We start from the raw sequence: 19,892 nt of genomic DNA, 5'->3' as shown, positions 1-19,892 counted from the left end.
AATGACGGCGGATGATACGTTGTATGCGGAGGTTGGTGGGGTGGTAGGTGAGAACCAGTGGGGTTCTGTCTTGGTGGCGGTTGGAGGAGCGGGGCTCAAGGGTGGAGGAGCGGGAAGTGGAGGAGATGCGGTGGAGGGCATCGTCGATCACGTCTGGGGGGAATCTGCGGTCCTTGAAGAAGGAGGCCATCTGGGCTGTGCGGTGTTGGAACTGTTCGTCCTGGGAGCAGATGCGGCGGAGACGAAGGAATTGGGAATATGGGATGGCGTTTTTGCAGGGGGCAGGGTGGGAGGAGGTGTAGTCCAGGTAGCTGTGGGAGTCAGTCGGTTTATAATAGATGTCTGTGTTGAGTCGGTCGCCCGAGATAGAGATGGAAAGGTCTAGGAAGGGGAGGGAGGAGTCTGAGAAGGTCCAGGTGAATTTCAGGTCGGGATGGAAGGTGTTAGTAAAGTTGATGAACTGTTCAACCTCCTCGTGGGAGCACGAGGCAGCGCCGATACAGTCATCGATGTAGCGGAGGAATAGGTGGGGGTTGGTGCCAGTGTAGTTGCGGAAGATGGACTGTTCCACATATCCTACGAAGAGGCAGGCATAGCTGGGGCCCATGCGGGTGCCCATGGCAACTCCTTTAGTTTGGAGGAAGTGGGAGGATTGAAAAGAGAAGTTATTCAGGGTGAGGACCAGTTCAGTCAGTCGAAGGAGGGTGTCAGTGGAAGGGTACTGGTTGGTGCGGCGGGAAAGGAAGAAGCGGAGGGCTTTGAGTCCTTCGTGATGGGGGATGGAGGTGTACAGGGACTGGATGTCCATAGTGAAAATAAGGCGTTAGGGACTGGGGAAGCGCAAATCCTGGAGGAGGTGGAGGGCGTGGGTGGGTGGTGGAACTGGAGGACCAGTTCCAACACCGCACAGCCCAGATGGCCTCCTTCTTCAAGGACCGCAGATTTCCCCCCAGACGTGATCGACGATGCCCTCCACCGCATCTCCTCCACTTCCCACTCCTCCGCCCTTGAGCCCCGCTCCTCCAACCGCCACCAAGACAGAACCCCACTGGTTCTCACCTACCACCCCACCAACCTCCGCATACAACGTATCATCCGCCGTCATTTCCGCCACCTCCAAACGGACCCCACCACCAAGAATATATTTCCCTCCCCTCCCCTATCAGCGTTCCGCAAGGACCACTCCCTTCGTGACTCCCTCGTCAGATCCACACCCCCCACCAACCCAACCTCCACCCCCGGCAACTTCCCCTGCAACCGCAGGAAATGTAAAACTTGCGCCCCCACCTCCACACTCACTTCCCTCCAAGGCCCCAAGGGATCCTTCCATATCCGCCACAAGTTCACCTGTACCTCCACACACATCATCTATTGCATCCGCTGCACCCGATGTGGCCGCCTCTATATTGGTGAGACAGGCCGCTTACTTGCGGAACGCTTCAGAGAACACCTCAGGGACGCCCGGACCAACCAACCCAACCACCCCGTGGCTCAACACTTTAACTCTCCCTCCCACTCCACCGAGGACATGCAGGTCCTTGGACTCCTCCACCGGCAGAACATAACAACACGACGGCTGGAGGAGGAGCGCCTCATCTTCCGCCTGGGAACCCTCCAACCACAAGGTATGAATTCAGATTTCTCCAGTTTCCTCATTTCCCCTCCCCCCACCTTGTCTCAGTCGGTTCCCTCAACTCAGCACCGCCCTCCTAACCTGCAATCTTCTTCCTGACCTCTCCGCCCCCACCCCACTCCGGCCTATCACCCTCACCTTTACCTCCTTCCACCTCTCCCACCTCCATCGCCCCTCCCCCAAGTCCCTCCTCCCTACCTTTTATCTTAGCCTGCTTGGCTACTCTCTCTCATTCCTGATGAAGGGCTTATGCTCGAAACGTCGAATTCTCTATTCCTGAGATGCTGCCTGGCCTGCTGTGCTTTGACCAGCAACACATTTTCAGCTTATGTCTACCAATGCAGAGTTCTTACCGATGGTCATGTTAAAATTCCCAATCTTGCTTTCAAATTCCTCCATGGTCATGTTCCTCCTAATTTCTACAGTCCTGTGCGTGCTGCAACATGGTGTGATGCTGTGGCCATGCCTTCAATTGTTCAGGCTTCAAGCTTGAGGGTAGACTTTCTTTCCTGACTTTGGTCTTTTAAAAATTTGCCTTTCTGACAGTTTTTGTTAATCTGTAGCTTGATAAGTGGCTATCGTTCTTATAATCTTGCTGAAAATGATAAAAGATGTTATATAAATTGAAATTGGTTACATTGCTTGGGAATATAATTTACAATAGTGTATGATCCCAGCCTGATGATTTAAGACTGGGCAGGATCTCAGAGTGAAACCTGATTTAGATAGATAAGTTTTTAAATTTTTTTTTGTAGTTCATTACTGCGGCGGTTAGTCATTGAACATGTTCTCACAGGTGTCAATGTTCTTAAGGGGTTAAAAAAGTGCAAGTTTATTACAGAAAATAAAGATGTAAAGGCTCTGTGAAATTTAGAAAGATCTTAATATAAACAACAAAGCCAAATTTGAATTAACTTTGTTTTAACAGATATTCAATCCCAAAGGAATGTTACTGCTATCTTAACCCTTCATTTCTTTCTTAACTGAGACTTTGCAGATTTGATAGCCGAGAGTCTCCTTAGGATATAAATCTCTTTCCAGATCTGACTGCTCGAAAATATCTAAATCAACACTTTCAGCTTGGAACCTTCACGAGCTAAAATTTTTCTGCTAGGGTGAAACGTTTCTCTTGAACTGAACTGAAACAGAGTGACCTTGTTCTGTTTTTTTTGCCATAAAACTTTAATTTTATAACTAGTTTATCACCTAACAGCACTGATGTGACTTAATTCAAGTCCTACATCTAGTTGAAAATCATGTCTATAGTTCACTGTTCCAAACTAGTTTCTGAACCTTCAGATTTAAAAAAGGCCTCTCTGAACTGAAGCTGCATCTCTTACTTCAATTTCAAAATCCAAATTGCCAGTGGTGATCTCGTGTCTAGTTTTAACATAATATCAAGTGTGTCGTGATATGTGACCAACACAGATGTTTTTAGGAGTTCAGAAATTTTCTGACCATGCAAATTCTTAAGAATAAAAATACTTTCAAGTAAGTTTTTTTCTGTAAATAATCACAGCGAGCAACATGTTTAGCAAAATATAAGAAACTTTGTAAATTTAATTACTTCTGAATTCATTGGAAGAGACAAATAATACACCAATTTATCTCTTGCAGTTCCGTGCATTGGTGCTTTTTAGGCCCATCAGTATTATAAGTATTTGAATGTATTAAATATATAACTCTTTAAACTGAAATTCATAGTTTTCTCTTCATCACAGATCACACCTGTGCAGCAGATCAACTAAATTTGAGGCCATTAACTCACTCATCACCAGGCCAAATATCAGATTTCCCAACTCCCACAAGGTAAATATTTCCTGTTTCACACACAGCGAGTGCAATAGTGGCTGCCTAACAATTGTCAATTGTTGTTTTAAGAACCCATCTGATTCAGTGTGTCCTAAAGGGAAGAAAATCTGTCATCTTTTACCTGCTCTTCTGGCCTGCATGTGATTCCTGATCGACTGATGTGGTTAACTGCTAACCACCTTCTGAAGTTGCTACATATGCCCATCAGTGACAATTGGGGAGGCCTTGCTGCATCACATGTAAGAATGAAGAAAAAAGAAGTCCCAGTGTAATTTCCATGAATTTGTCCCAGTCAAAGTGGTGTCCTTCCTCCTCCGTAAGTGAGGATACTAGTGAGAGTAGATCAGCAGCTAATAAACTTGAAAGACCCTAAACAGACAGTGAGCAAAACTCATGTCATTTACAAAATACCGTGCAAGGACTGTAACAAACATTACACTCGACAAACAGGCAGAAAACTAACCACCAGGATACATGAACACCAAATAGCCACAAAAAGACATGACCCTCTCTCACTAGTATCCTCACATATGGATGAGGAAGGACACCACATTGACTGGGACAACACATCCATCTTAGGACAAGCCAAACAAAGACACGCATGAGAATTTCTAGAAGCATGGCATTCCAACTAGAATTCTTATCAACAAACATCAAGTTAGACCTCATCTACCACCCCATGACAAAAAGAACAGGAAGTGACACCTCCACAGGAAATAACATCATCACGGGAAATAACATCACCAACCCAAAGAAACCCAAACATGTAAATAGAAAGCAAGAATGTTCAGCATTGCTTCGCCTGAGGCCCACTGAAGATGTTACCTAGTAGGGTAACAAAATTTCTAGAATTGAATCTTGCAGCTCAGCGAGCAAACCTACATCCTAAACCTCAACCTGAGTGACAAATCTTCTCAAAACTCGCTGAGAGCAGAAAGGTGTCAGATTCCTCAAAAAATTGTCTTTCAAGTAGTACAGCCAATGATTCAAACATTATGCTAACTTGCCAAGTTAATGCTCCAACACTCCTTCAATTGCACTTTCCAAATCCGAGACCTCCCCATCTACAATCACTGGTAGCAGATGCACAGCATCACCGTGACTTTGGTTCCGCTCCAAGTTACACATCAACTGGACATGGAACTGTATTGTCATTCTTTCATTGGGCCAAAATACTGGAACTCTTAACAGCACTGGTGTACCTACACCCCAAAGACTGCAGTTCAAGAAGCCAACTCACCACCTCATTCTTCATGACAATAACTGCTGGCCCATATCCCATGAAAAAAATCAAGAATACCTACAATTGTATTTTTCTAATTAATTAGAATTGAGCCTTGTGAATATTTCAGGCAAATGCTATATGACCTTATTACAATACTATTTGCACTAGTTAAGATATCTTGGTGCAATTATATAGTGGCTTGGTTAGATCCTACCAAGATTGTTGTGTACCGTGTTGGTTCCCTTGTCCAAAGAGTATTTTACTTGCTTCAGAGGGAGTGCAACAAAGCTTCCCCAAGCTGATCCTGGGACAGAAAAGTTGTGCTATAAGGAAATATTTTAAAACCGCCTGAGCCTGTTGTTTCTCATCCTCCTCAACAAAACCAAACATAAAAAAATCCTTTACTGGGTTGATATGCTGAATGTTGGAAGGAAATTTCACTTGACTGGGAGTGTCTTGAGCTGGGGACCCATTCTTAGGGTAATGGCAGGACTGAGATATGAAGGCTTTTTTTGCTTTGAGGAATCTTTTGCAAACTTCTACCTTTTTAGAGGGCTGTGGAATTTCATTGATTTAAGTATATTCAAGGCTGAGATTGATAGATGCTGTCATCTTTAAAGTTTAAAAAGCAATAATTTGTGGGAAGAATAGAAAAATTGTGCTGAAGTAGATGAATCAAAAACTCATTGCCTACTCCTGAATCTACCACTTATTTCTATCTTGAGCAAAATCAGTTGCTCATAATAATAGCCTGTGAAGTAACCAGAGGTAAATTTTATGCAGTCTGTTGAATGTTTGCTCCCTTAATGGTTTGACCGTGAAAACACTAGAGAATTCAAGTCCCAGAGAAAAGTGGCCCTATTTAATTTATGATCTGAAATCTGATCTCCTCAAGTGATGTGCATCTGGTAACTGCCAGCGCAAAGATGTTGACTATACTGATGTAGGTTACAATACATTGTCTACGCATGTTCTTTGCCAAGTTTCTGAAGAAAAGAAAATGGAGGTCTTTCAGAATTGAAGGAACCATAGATCTTGGGACCCTTGGGAAAGGACAAAGAAGAAATATGAGGGGAACCAACTATCATAATTCTTCTAATATCTATTTGGTATCTTTAAAGTGCTGACTGTATAGTTGATTTTCTATTTATATAAAATAAATCTTGCCTTTTCCAGCAGTTCCTCCTCATTGACACACTCCAGTGCAAACCTTACTAGATTGAGCTATATTTCTGGAATTGATGCAACACTACAAAACAGCACCGCCATTGGAAGTCCAGTGAATTCAGAGGTAGGAGAAAGTTGCATAAACTTCCACTTAACACATTTATCTCAACTGAAATAGTACCTTTGTTTTTATATAAACAATCTTAACTTAGTAAAATATCTCTGGATACTTTATAGGAATGATACTGCGAACAAAATTGACACTGAGGCATGAGATTTGATGAGAGCTGCCCAAAATTGGTGAAGTTTCCAGGGGGGCAAGTTTCAGATCTTGGAAAATAGAGGCTGGAGAGGCATTTTGTAAATCCTGAAAAAAAATGAAAATTGAAATGCACGAGAAGTCAATTGGAAATGTGCATGCATTTGGGCAAAAGTTGGGATGGCTGGAGTCTTTTTTAAAAAAAAAACTAGATGAATGCTGAAATTTTTGATCATGCAATGCCTTCATTTTATAACTCTCTTTCCAAGAGCAGGTTTATGAATATGCTGTGATGGACAAGTGGGTGTGAGTTAGCACATGGGTAACAATTTTGGGTGAGCTTGGGTTCATCAAGAGTACCAAGTAGAAGACAGGCTAGGTAAGCATTAGAATAATTCCATTTAGGGATCCAGAGGTACAGGAATGAGTATTTCAGCCGGAGAAGGTCTGAGGCAAGGTGGAGAGGGCATCTTAGGGTTACAAGTGTACTTAGCCTAACATAGAAGCGCTACTTGTACTTATTACAGGTGGCTGTTGTCGAAGACATTTCACAAGCCAAGAATCTGGAGGTCTCAACTTCTGGTCGTTACACGCACATTCAATTATAGTCATTTGCTTGTAGAAACAATTAGCAAATTTATTGCAAAACCTGATTGCAATGGAGGAAAAATAACTTAGGAATAAACAGTCAATGAAATAGTATCTGTAAAGTAAAGTAAACTTGTATTACTCAGTTCTTTTTTTTAGCTCAGGCAGATGTATATTGTATCAGGATTTAGTGAAAGACTTATCATTTTCTCCATCCAAGAACTGAGATGTCCTCTGATTTGGGTACAGCTTGAAGCCAACTCTTTCTTTCAGAGCCATTAACTTAAACAAAATTTGCGTCCTAACGTCATGAAAGATTGTGTGCTCCAGGACTTGCCTGGCATCTGCCTGTTAATGTGAAAAATGGCCCAGGTTTGTTCTGTCAAAGGTTTGCTTCTAAACTGGCCAATTACACTGGTTTTTGAAAGCGATGGAAATAATCGTTGGCCGTTATCAAGCAGTACTTGCTTTGCAATAACTCACTCACTCTGTTTAGGTTTCACCACGCTCATTTCAGGTTCTGACTTCATTCCAGTCTTGAGTCAAATATAAATAAATAAAGCCAAACTCCCAGAGGTTAAGGTTAACCCTTTATATCAAAATTATATTTTATTGAAATATGGTGTCAAGGAACTTTGTCAAAACTGGAATCTGGATGGGGCTGAAGCCTTCAATAGTTGGTGTCATACCTAGCTTAAAGGAAGGTGGTGGTTGGTGATAGTCGGCCACATCTTTCCAAGGATGTCTTGTTAAGGAATTGTTGGGTAGACTGTTGCTGATTTAAAGTTTAAAAATCTCAACACCAGATTATCATTCAACAGGTTTATTTGAAAGTACAAGCTTTCAGAGCACTGTTCCTTTATCAGGTAGCTGTGGGACAGGATCATACGACACAGAATTAATAGCAAAAGATTAGTGTCATGCAACTTAGACTAAGGAGAGAGAGTGGATGTGGTCTGTTTGGATTTCCTGAAGGCCTTTGACAAGTGCTGCACAGGATGCTGCTAAATAAGATAAGAGCCCATGGTGTTCGGGGCAAGGTACTGGCATAGATAGAGAATTGCTGGACTGGCAGAGGGCAGTGTGGGGATAAATTGTCATTTCTAGGATGCTGACTACTGACTTGAGGACATCTGCAATCGTCAGTGTTGAGACCACAATTATTCAATTTCAATTTTGTCGATGACACAAAGATGGAGGGATATGTAGTGCTGTGGAAAGCTGGAAGGCTGCAGAAAGAGTCAGACAGGCTCGGAAAGTGGGCAAAGAAGTGACAGATGGGACACAATGTAGGAAATTGAGATTATGCACTTTTGTAGGGAGAATAGAGATATTAAGTATTTTCTGAATGGGGTAAGACTTCTGAAGTCTAAAGTGGAGAGATTTAATCAAAGTTCAGGATCATTTAGGTTAACATTTGGGCGGTACAGTGGTTAGCACTGCTGCCTCACAGCGCCAGAGACCTGGGTTCAATTCCCGCCTCAGGCGACCGACTGTGTGGAGTTTGCACATTCTCCCCGTATCTGCGTGGGTTTCCTCTGGGTGCTCCAGTTTCCTTCCACAGTCCAAAAATGTGCAGGTTAGGTGAATTGGCCATGCTAAATTGTCTGTAGTGTTAGGTGAAAGGGTAAATGTAGGGGGATGGGTCTGGGTGGTTGCTCTTTGGAGGGTAGGTGTGAACTTGTTGGGCCAAAGGGCCTGTTTCCACACTAAGGAGTCTAATCTAATCAAACATTCAGGTTTGTTTGGCAGTTAGGAAAGTAAATGCTAGATTAGAGTGGTGCTGGAAAAGCATAGCAGTTCAGGCAGCATCTGAGGAGCAGGAAAAACGTCGAATTTCCTGCTCCTCAGATGCTGCCTGAACTGCTGTGCTTTTCCAGCACCACTCTAATCTAGAATCTGGTTTCCAGCATCTGCAGTCCTTGTTTTTACCTAGTTAGGAAAGCAAGTGCAATATTAACATTAATTTCAAGAGGTCTATAACAGCAATGATATACTGCTGAGGCTGCATAAAGCTTTGGCCCAGTAACTAAGGAAGGATGTACTGGCCTTAGAAGTGGTGCAGAGGACAATGCTCTTTGGGGATGAAGTGCTTATCCAATGAGGAGTAGTTGAGGACTCTGGGTCTGTACCTGATGGAGTTGAGAAGGATAGAGAGGGTAATCTCATTAAAACTTACAGAATACAAACAGGCCAGGATAGAATGGATGTGGACAAAATGTTTTTGAGGGATTCATCAGCAGTACCCTTGGCCTAACTGTCTTCAATGCTCTTCCCTCCGTGAAGTGAGAAGTGGGGATTTTTGTTGACAGTAAAATATTCACCATTTGCCATTCTGATGCATACCTGGACAACATTCAGGTTTGGCATTGTGCCACAAAATTTCCAGACAGTAACCATCTTCAAGCAGGTATTTAACCATTTGTCTCTGACATCGAACAACATTACCATGTCTGAATCCCTGACCATTAATCTCTTGGGATCGCCAATAACTAGAAACGGTACTGGGTTAGCCAAACAAATACTATGCTTAAAAAGTGCAAGTCAGAAGCTATGAATTCTGCTGAGTTATTCCTGTCTTCCCAATGCCTACATACCATCTGCCAAGTGTAAATCAGTATTTTGGAAAGATCTCTCTCTTGTTTAGATGTATTCCATTCCAACAACACTTCCAGAATGTTGCCACCACTTGCTGCAAAGCAGACTGCTTGATGAGCACCCCATTCACCACCTCGCACTCGCTATAATGCGTGGTGGTGGTGTGTAATCCGTAAAATTCACTGCACAAAGGCTACTTGGATTTTCCTACCTAAGGATGAGGGTAGCAGCTGCACAGGAACACACGCCTACATGTTCTTTCCAAGCTGCAAACCATTCTAACTTAGAGATTTTGTTTGTCTTTCTTTCACTGTCGCAGCATCATCATCTTCGAACCTTTTGCAAGTGGCACATGTATTCTTCCATGCCAGTAACTGCAGTGGGTGGAATGTAGTATCTCCAATGTAGTAAGGGATGACTCCCACATCCTATTTATAACCTTAAAAGAAAGTCATGAACTGATTGCATTAATCTTGGAACACTAATATGGCCCACTTAGAGTCCTAGAGATGTATAGCATGGAAATAGACCCTTCAGTTCAGTAGGAAGATCTGAATTCCAGCTAACGGATTAACTTCTTACTGTTGAAGTTTTGTTCATTAAACTTCAGTGGTATAACAAATAGTGTTGATAGGAACTGAAATTTCAAATGGGAATGTTGGTAGACTAAGTTAGTCAGAAAACTGTGGTCAATGCAACTTAATGTTTAGTGTTCAGATCGTTTTAACCCAAGCAAGATCATGATACTTTTTTTTATCATTTAGCAAATATTACTGATGATCTCAGACTTAGTCTTCCAAATGTGGATTGTTAATGGCTGTTGGTCTGGTACAATAAACAATTTTAACAAGGTCAATGGACTTAATCTTTACCTTGTAAGATGGAAATTGTTTATTTGTCACTTTTTAAAAAAAAAAACCAATATAATTCTGAAGGTGATATTGCAGTTTGTTTTCAATGTGGTACGTCAGGCTGAATATACTGGTTCTGGGAGGAAATGTAGTAACATTCAAGCAGCACCCGAAGCTTGACAGCCTTCTCAAAAGTAGCCCACAACCATTCACTCCATCCATCACTGACTCTCAGCAGCAGTGTATCATCAAGGACAAGGGCAGTTGCTATGTGGGAACATCTACTGATCTGTTCACCATCTTGACTTGGAAATATGGTTGCTTGGTCAAAATCCTGAAACTCCCTCCCTTGTGGAATTGAGAGTATACCTAGAGCACATGAAATGCATCCATTCAAGAAGACAGCTTGTCACCATCATCTGAAGGGTAGTGAAAAACAAACAAAATAACAATTACTGGCTCATCCAGCAGTGCCCACATTCCATGAAAGAATGTATTTTTTTTAAACTGCAGATTAGTTCAACCCTTTATTGATGTGAACCACCTATTCAGAGTTGGCTAATGTATTTCCTTGATTTTAGAGTATTAATAATTCATCAGACTAAGATGTTTCAGGTAGATAAATTATTTCCTCTGGTAGGGGAATCTGAAACCAGGCAGAATGGCTGAACATTGGAGCCAGGTTTTCTGGGCCATGTAACCGCTTCACACAATGGGTAGTGAAATATCTCAACAGTAGATTGCTGGCTCCTGAAACCTAGGCACAATCTATCTTGTTCTATTGTGAATTGTATCTGTACACTAATACAGTCTTCTGAGCAATTTTTACAAAAAAAACTGTCCTGCCAATACTTTGCAATTTAATTTATGTTGTGGTGTAAATGTAATTTTTTTTCCACAGAATGACAAAACCATTGAGCTAAGCACAACAATTATTCGATCCAGTCCCACACCAACACCAGATCAAACTATTGTTAATTCAAGTGATTTGACGTTTTCAAGCTCTCTGGAAGGACCTAAAAGTTGTGAGCAAGATTTGCAAGAAAAAAAGTTGGATTATGATAAACAGCCAAGTGATCAGACCAAAAGTCCTGAGAGTCGAGATGGAAAAGCACATGCTTCGCAAACAACTGATAACCTAACTTCTCCACAATCTGAGAAAGCAAAGATTCACCCAAGTAAGCAGCAGTTGGATGTTTTCCTTTCAGCATCAGGCAAGCCAATGGCATCTGAAAATCCATCTACACTACAAAAAGCTAATCATGTTTGTCTATCTTGGCAGGACAAGATTAACAGAATACATTGTGCAGAATCATTGAATGCTCCCTGTGCGACTAGTAGTGGATTAAGCGTTCTCCCACCATTAAATACTGATTATAGATATACACCTATTTCGAGCTTTAAACCTCCAGCAACGTCTTCACAGGTGCCCATGGCAGGTTCAGCATTACTTACTGGGCATTCATTGGCCCAGCAGTATCTGGGAGCACTGACTTCCACTGCCAATTGTTTAAATGTGCCTTTGACTTCATGCTACTTGGGCAACACTTTGTCGTCTAATATGCATAGTCTTGCAGCTGGTTTACCTGGTGCTCATGTACTCATGGAGAACATTCGTGCATTTGGAACTCCACTTGATCCCAAATTAGGGACAAGAATGCTTAACTCGGCGCAGCTTTACAGTGCACATCCTGTACCCTTGGATTCTAATTTCATAACGCAGCCTGTTAGTTACCAACCTTCTAGAATAGGCATGTTTGATCAGTGGTCAGGTGGACTTCAGCTGAAAGATATTGGTAAGTAATTTGTTCCAATGCTGTTGAGATGAACTGCTAAACCTTCATATGTGTTGTCTTGAAAAAGAAAAGCATAATAATATTTAAAATTCAGATCTTCACACACTGTAGAAAAGTAGCTACATTCACACTTCCAATTGCCATTGGTTTATATTCTCAGGAACTACATGCTCACTACCAACAGGAAAATGTTCTGTTATCTCATTATGTTAGGTGCAAAACATTACATGCAGATTTTGCATGGTACAAAATCTACGTTTGTGGTCCATTTTTTACAACTATAGATTTTGCTCATCTATTACCTGTGGCCAAACTCGAGTCTGTGTCCCTAGCTCTACATGAAGTGATATAGTATTAAGTTTCCAAACTGAGACAATGTAGAAGTTTTCATTCTTCAATTTTCATGAATGTCAAGGTATTTGCATAGGTTGGTAAATTTTGAGAATGAAATATTTGGCTGTATTTTTCTAGTATATCTCATGTGGCAAGCAAATTTGAACTGAAAAAATAATTAGATAATAGACAATAGGTGCAGGAGTAGGCCATTCTGCCCTTCAAACCTGCACCATCATTCAATGGATCATGGTTGATCATCCTCAATCAGTATCCTGTTCCTGCCTCATCTCCATGACCCTTGATTCCACTATCCTTGAGAGCTCTATCCAACTCTCTTTTTTTTAAATGAATCCAGAGACTGGGCCTCCACTGCCCTCTGGGGCAGAGCATTCCACACAGCCACCACTCTCTGGGTGAAGAAGTTTCTCCTCATCTCTGTCCTAAATGGTCCACCCCGTATTTTTAAGCTGTGTCCTCTGGTTCGGCACTCGCCCATCAGCAGACACCCGCCAGAGTGTCCAAACCTTTAATAATCTTTATATGTCTCAATCAGATCCCCTCTGTCTTCTAAACTCAAGGGTATACAAGCCCAGTCGCTCCAGTCTTTCAGTGTAAGGTAATCCCGCCATTCCAGGAATTGACCTCGTGAACCTACGCTGCACTCCCTTTTGATAGCCAGAATGTCTTTCCTCAAATTTGGAGACCAGAACTGCACACAATACTCCAGGTGTGGTCTCAGCTGGGCCCTGTACAGCTGCAGAAGAACCTCTTTGCTTCTTTTCTCAATCCCTCTTGTTACGAAGGCCAGCATGCTATTAGCCGCCTTCACTACCTGCTGCACCTGCATGCTTACCTTCATTGACTGGTGTACAAGAGCACCCAGATCTCTCTGTACTGTCCCTTTACCTAAATTGATTCCATTTAGGTAGTAATCAGCCTTCCTGTTCTTGCCACCAAAGTGGATAACCATACATTTATCCACATTAAGCTGCATCTGTCATGCATCTGACCACTCACCTAACTTGTCTAGGTCACCGTGTAATCTCCTAATATCCTCATCACATTTCACCCTGCCACCCAGCTTAGTATCACTAATTGAGCTTCAACATTAGCTTTCAATGTTCAAACTTTAATTGCATTTGCTAGGCATTTCCCATGCTGGTCTTCGGTGTAATTCAAATATAGACATAGAACTTTACAGTGCAGTACAGGCCCTTCGGCCCTCAACATCGTGTCGATCTGTGAAACCAATCTAAAGCCTGTTTAACCTACACTATTCCATTTTCATCCATATGTTTTTCCAATGACCATTTAAATGCCTGTAATGGTGATGAGTCCATTACTTTTGCAGGCAGGGCATTCGACACCCCTACTATTGAGTAAAGAATCTACCTCTGCATCTGTCCTATAGATAATCACCCCTCAATTTAAAGCTATGCCCCTTGTGCTAGCCATCACCATCTGATGAAAAAGGCTCTAACTATCCACCCTATCTAATGCTCTGAGCATCTTGAATGCCTCTAAGTTACCTCTTAACCTTCTTTCTAACAAAAACAGCCTCAAGTCCCTCAGCCTTTCCTCGTAAGACCTTCCCTCCATCCTAGGCAACATCCTGGTAAATGTCCTCTACACCCTTTCCAATGCCTCCAGCAATGACCAGAACTGAATGCAATACTCCAAATGCGCCAAACCAGAATTTTGTACGGTTGCAGTATAACATCGTGGCTCCGAAACTTAATCCCTCTAATAATAAAAGCTAATACACCATATGCCGTCTTAACAACCCTACCAACCTGGGGTGGCAACTTTCATGATGCTATGTTAGCTCAATGAAAAATTATTTTAAGTGGCAAATACTGACTGTGTGGCAGTCACCTGCCTTACAAATCAGTGGTTTTCTGCCTTGATGGTCAACTCTGCATTCAGTTGGTGTAGAACAGAACAGCACAGTAACAGGCCTATTAGCCTACCAGGGTCTTGTAGAGCTGCAGCAAAACCTCGCGGCTCTTAAACTCAAACCCCCTGTTAATGAAAGCCAAATCACCATATCCTTTATTAATAATCCTATCCACTTGGGTAGCAACTTTGAGGGATCGATGTACTTGAACACCAAGATCCATCTATTCCTCCACACTGCCAAGAATACTGTCTTTAATCCTACATTCACCAATCAAGTTTGACCTTCCAAAATGCATCACTTCGTATTTGGGGACTCACACCCCAAATCTCTCTATATCAATGCTCCTAAAGGGTCCTGCCATTTACTGTATACGCTGCTCTTGTGTTTGCCCTCCCAAAATGCATCACCTAATGTTTGGATTAAACTCTGGCCAGTTGGAAAGTTGGCAGACAATGTCCTGCTGTATCCTTTTGACCTTCCTCCTTATTCACAAGCCTAATTTTAATAAGTTTGCAGATGACAAATCAAGCCACTGAAGTTGTTAATGAAATATGTATTAAACACACGGTCCCACCATTGGTCAGATTTCCAGTCAGAAAAGCATTTCTCTCTCTTCTGGTAACCAAGCCAATTTTGTATCTAATTTGTGAACTTAACTTACCACAGATCCAATGTGCCTTAATCTTCTGGAGCAGCCTAACCTTGTCATATACCTTAGTCCATGTAGACAGCACCTACTACAATACCCTGATCAATCACCTTTATCATGTCTTCAAAAAACTCAATTCACTTTGAGCCAAGACCATCTCCACCTAAGTCCATGCTGACTATTTCTAATAAGTCCATTCTTTTCCAAATGTAATTAAATTCTGTCTGTAAGAACCAAATCCAATAATTTCTCTGATGTAAGGCTCACTGGTCTGTAATTTTCTGGAGTCTCTCTGTCTCCTTTGAAAGAAAGCATTGGCTCTTCTCTACCCTTCTGGGACACCACCTGTGGCTAAAGAGAATACAGGATCTTTGTCAAGGTCCACAATCTCCTCTCCTGCCTCCCTTTTGCCTGAGAGACATTCCATCAGGCCCAGAGGATCTTAATATTTTTCAAGACGTCCAACAACACCGCCACCTTTAAATATCGATATGTCCCGAATATCAACATTACCCTTGTTACACACACCCATGTCTTTCTGCTCAATGAATGCTCATTCAGGACCTCACCTGCTTTACCTGGCTCTGCTTACAATTTCCCCCTTTTGTCCGTGAATGGACTACTTTGTCTAGCTACCCTCCTGTTCCATATAATAAACATAAAAACTTTGGGATTCTCCTTTTAATTTTCGTTAAGAATATTTCATAGCCCTTTTTAGACATCCAAATCACTTTTTTTTGGTTTATAAGTTCTTTCCCGCTTCCTTTGTATTTCTCATGGGCCTTGTCTGATTTCTGGTTTCAAACATATGCTGCTTTTACTTTTTATTTGACTAAGACCTTTTCAATATCTCATGCTATCTAGGGTTCTCAATTCTCGCCATTCTTTCCTTTCATGTTCACAGGAGCATGCTGGCCCTGAACTCATTCAGTTGGCCTTTTTTTTAAAAAAAAACTTCCACATGTCAGCTGTAGACATTTTTCTCAAAAAGCTGCCCCCAGTCTAATTTCTTTGACTTGCTTGATCCAAAGGAATGCAAAGCACTACTTTTTGTTTAGTTGACTTAGTCTGGAGATTAGGAGAAAGTGAGGACTGCAGATGCTGGAGACCAGAGTTGAAAAGTGTGGTGCTGGAAAAACACAGCAGGCCAGGCAATTTTTGCTGTGTTTTTCCAGCATGCTGCCTGGCCTGCTGTGTTTTTCCAGCACCACACTTTTCAACTCTTTGTCTGGAGTTTGCTGAAAACGTGATGGTTGAGTTCAGATTTTGGCAGGATTTACACACACAATCTTACGCTGGCCACCTTCTCCAGAATTATTCACAAGGTGGTGCAGCTGTTGACCCATAGCTGAGAGTTTCATTTGTGAGTTTAGAAGTTCCATAGCTTGCCCACAAACTTATGGGTTTTACAGCTACATATCTGGAACCTAAATAATATTCTCCTGAGTTTTTCAGAATATCTTTTAGTTTGAAGCCACAGCATGCCCAGTTTCTACCTCAGCACCCCGCCGCCCCCCCCTCCCCCCAACCACCACAACCACAATCTTGTGCTGGTCCTCTAAATCCTGCACACTGTCAAATACACTCTGTCTCGTTCTGCTTGTATGTGCCGCATGTTGAAACTTCCCCATCAAAAATAATTGTGCAAATAATGGTGCTGGACTAGTGGATTTCTTTTCCCCCCCATTGACATTCAGACCAACTTGTACATATGAGCCCCTGGGGTTAACTGGGAGAAAAATTGGTACTATTGGTAAGTTAATTCAATGCTATATCTCGGCACTTCTTGCCAAGACAAAATGCTGAGAAATAAGAGCTCGATTCATGATATGTTGGCTCAACAACATAATCAATGATTTGACTGGATTGGATCGAGGCATCATTTTTTAGTAAGTTAGAGCAAGGTGGAGAAATAATAGTTTGATATGATATATTCAAAGGTCCCACTATATTGTTTCCTCTCGAAGGGTAGCTATATGAAATCAGCCAGATTATTTCTTTTCTGTTTTACAGATTATTTCAGTACTTTTATGAAGTGTGTATTTATTTTTGTATAGTCTGTGCTTTTTATTTCTTAATGCAGTGTTGTTCTTTGATTTTATTTTTTAAAAACTTTTTGTTAGGTCAAGTGCTGGTCCCAGAGGAATTGAAGTTTCCAAACTCCTGTTGTGTTGGAATAGCATCACAAACATCTCTCAGTATGTTTAATCCAACTGAACGATGGATGCAAGTCTCTATTGGAATTGTTAGTGTTTTGGTGAATGGAGAGAAGGTTTGTATTATTTTAACATTGCATTCAAAGCTGGAGTCAAACCCTGTGGCTGTGAGGAGAAGCGACCTTGGCTTATTCACCCTATCCATGCCCCTCATGATTTTTTAACTTCTATAAGATCACTCCTCAGTCGCCAACCCTCCAGCTTATTCCGCCTCTTCCTTTTAGCTCAAACTGTCCAACCCTGCCAACGTTCTTATGTCTTTTCTGATACCTTTCAAGTTTCATAACATCCTTCCAATAGAAGGGAGACCGTAACTGAACATTGTATTGTAAAAGTGACCTCAACCATGTCCTGTACAGTCGCAACATGACCTTCCAACTCCTATGCTTCATCCTCCGTCCAATACAGGAAAGCATACCAAACGCCGCCTTCACTATCCTATCTATCTGTGACTCCACTTTCAAGGAGCTATGAACCTGCTCTCCAAGGCCTCTTTGTTCAGCAACACTCCCTAGGACCTTACCATTAAGTGTATAATTCCTGCTAAGATTTACTTTTCCAAAACGGAGCATCTTAACTTCATCTGCCACTCCTTACCTGATCAAGGTTGAAGCATTTAGAACATTTGATTTCCTGTTATTTCTTCCAGTTCATGTCACTTCTGCACTTAAATTCTGGTACAGGAATTCTATGAACTGTACATTATCACAACTGTGCTTCTTTTATTAATTCAAAGTTTGTGAGAAGATTTGTAGCCCAGGTGCTTGTTGTTGTGGTTCTGTTCGCCAAGCTGGGAATTTTGTGTTGCAAACGTTTTGTCCCCTTTCTAGGTGACATTCTCAGTGCTTGGAGCCTCCTGTGAAGCGCTTCTGTGATCTTTCCTCTGCCATTTGTAGTGGTTTGAATCTGCTGCTTCCAGTTGTCAGTTCCAGTTGTCCGTTGCAGTGGTCGGTATATTGGGTCCTGGTCGATGTGCTCATTGATTGAAACTGTGGATGAGTGCCATGCCTCTAGGAATTCCTTGGCTGTTCTGTTTGGCTTGCTCTATAATAGTAGTGTTCTCCAAGTCGAATTCATGTTGCTTGTCACCTGCGTGTGTGGCTACTAAGGATAGCTGGTCGTGTCGTTTTGTGGCTAGTTGGTGTTCATGGATGCGGATCATTAGCTGTCTTCCTAATAGTTAAATTCTTTGTCATTGTTGGAAATGCAGATCCATTTTAAGTGTTAACCAGAAATATCTGTAAAAAGGTTGATTTAGAACATGTTATTGCATATTGTAGGTAGGACTTGAACCTAGGTCTCTTGGCCTAGAGATAGGGATACTATCTTTGTACCACCTGAGATTAAGGGTCAGCAAGGTTTTTTCTGTCTCCTGCTCTACTATAGACACTTTCTAAATCAACCTGTTGCGAGATGTTGTGAGTAACCTCTTGAGCAAGTGGGATTTGAACCCAGGTTTTCAGACCCTGTAGGTATGAATTACCACTGCAGCATGAAAGTCCAGGCCAGTTGATTTGATTCAAAGCAGGTGATGCTCATTGGTGCTGAATTTACTCCAGTGGGGTCTTGACCACTGGAGAGGGAAAGGGCAAGGCAAGAATCGGTAACTAGGGTTGAAATAGAATTGTCGGGAAAAAGTGAGGATTGCAGATGCTGGAGAGTCAGTCATCAAGCAATGCACTGGAAAAAGCACTGCCGATCAGGCAGCATCTGAAGAGCAAGAGAATTGACGTTGGAGCATAACCTTTCTTCAGGACTGGGAAGGAGGGGTGAGAAATGGGTGGGGTCGTGGGGCTATGTTGGTGGGGTGGCAATAGATAGCCCAGGTTGGAAATTGATGGTGACAGGTCAGTGGAAAATCTGGAATGGATAGATGGGAAGGTAGATGGACAGGTGGTCAAGTCAAGAGGACAGAACGGAGTCAGAGGGTTGAATCTAAGGTGGGGAGAGGGGAGAGTTTGGAAACTGGTGCATTCAGCGTTCATGCCATGTGGTTGTAGGCTCCTGAGGCAGAATATGTGGTGTTCCTCCAGTTTGCTGGTCATGTAGGCAGTAGAGGAGGCCAAGAATGGACATATCATTGGGGGAGTGGGAAGGCCACCTCTCTGCTCCATACTTCACACCAACCTATCATCACCACTTCCTACCTTCGCCCACCTATCTTTCCTTAGCCTCCCAATCCCACACACACTGAATAGCGGTACAACTTGTCCATGCTGACCTAAGCTCTCGTTCCATTTGCTAGCAGTTGGCCCATACTCCTCTAAGGTAAATTGAGGACTGCAGATGCTGGAAACCAGAGTTTAGATCAGAGTGGTGCTGGCAAAGCACAGCAGGTCAGGCAGCATCAGAGGAGCAGGAAAATGTACGTTTTGGGCAAAAGCCCTTCATCAGAAATATCTATTCCTGATGAAGGGCTTTTGCCCGAAATATTGATTTTTATTTTATTTTTTTTTCCCCTGCTCCTCGGATGCTGCCTGACCTGCTGTGCTTTTCCCGCACCACTCTGAGCTAAACCCATACCCTTCTAAACCTTTCCTATTCATCTACGTATCCAAATGTCTTTTTTAAAATGTTGCAATTGTACCAGCCTCCACCACTTCCTCTGGCAGCCCATTCCATACGCTCACCATCCTCTGTGTGAGAAAGTTGCCCCTTAGGTCTCTTTTATATCTTTCCCCTCTCACCTTAAACCTATGTTCTCTAGTTCTGGACTCTCCCACCCCAGAGGAAAAGATCCTGTCGATTTTATCCTATCTATGTCCCTCATGATTTTATAAACCTCTATAAGGTCACCTCTCAGCCTCTGCTGCTCCAGGAAAATGGCCCTAGCCTATTCAGCCTTTCCCTATAGCTCAAATC

The 19,892-nt window shown here is 42.4% G+C and overlaps 1 protein-coding gene across 4 annotated transcripts in view; it reads left to right on the top strand.

Moving 5' to 3' along the window:
- cep192 (centrosomal protein 192) overlaps positions 1 to 19,892 on the top strand; it is a 182,503-nt gene that overhangs the window by 71,361 nt on the left and 91,250 nt on the right. For 2 of the 4 annotated variants that reach the window (XM_060823866.1, XM_060823870.1), the window contains exons 19-22: positions 3,355 to 3,442; positions 5,847 to 5,961; positions 11,035 to 11,929; positions 16,938 to 17,086. In XM_060823866.1, the coding sequence (XP_060679849.1) occupies positions 3,355 to 3,442; positions 5,847 to 5,961; positions 11,035 to 11,929; positions 16,938 to 17,086 (1,247 nt within the window). The remainder of the gene's footprint in view (positions 1 to 3,354; positions 3,443 to 5,846; positions 5,962 to 11,034; positions 11,930 to 16,937; positions 17,087 to 19,892) is intronic. The other 2 variants (XM_060823867.1, XM_060823868.1) reach the window with 2 other exon arrangements.

Source organism: Hemiscyllium ocellatum, chromosome 4 (assembly GCF_020745735.1).
Source record: "Hemiscyllium ocellatum isolate sHemOce1 chromosome 4, sHemOce1.pat.X.cur, whole genome shotgun sequence".
In the NCBI taxonomy this organism is placed as follows: Eukaryota; Metazoa; Chordata; class Chondrichthyes; order Orectolobiformes; family Hemiscylliidae; genus Hemiscyllium; species Hemiscyllium ocellatum.
Note: the sequence above shows the minus strand (reverse complement) of the source record. Positions and strands in the feature narration are given on the sequence as shown.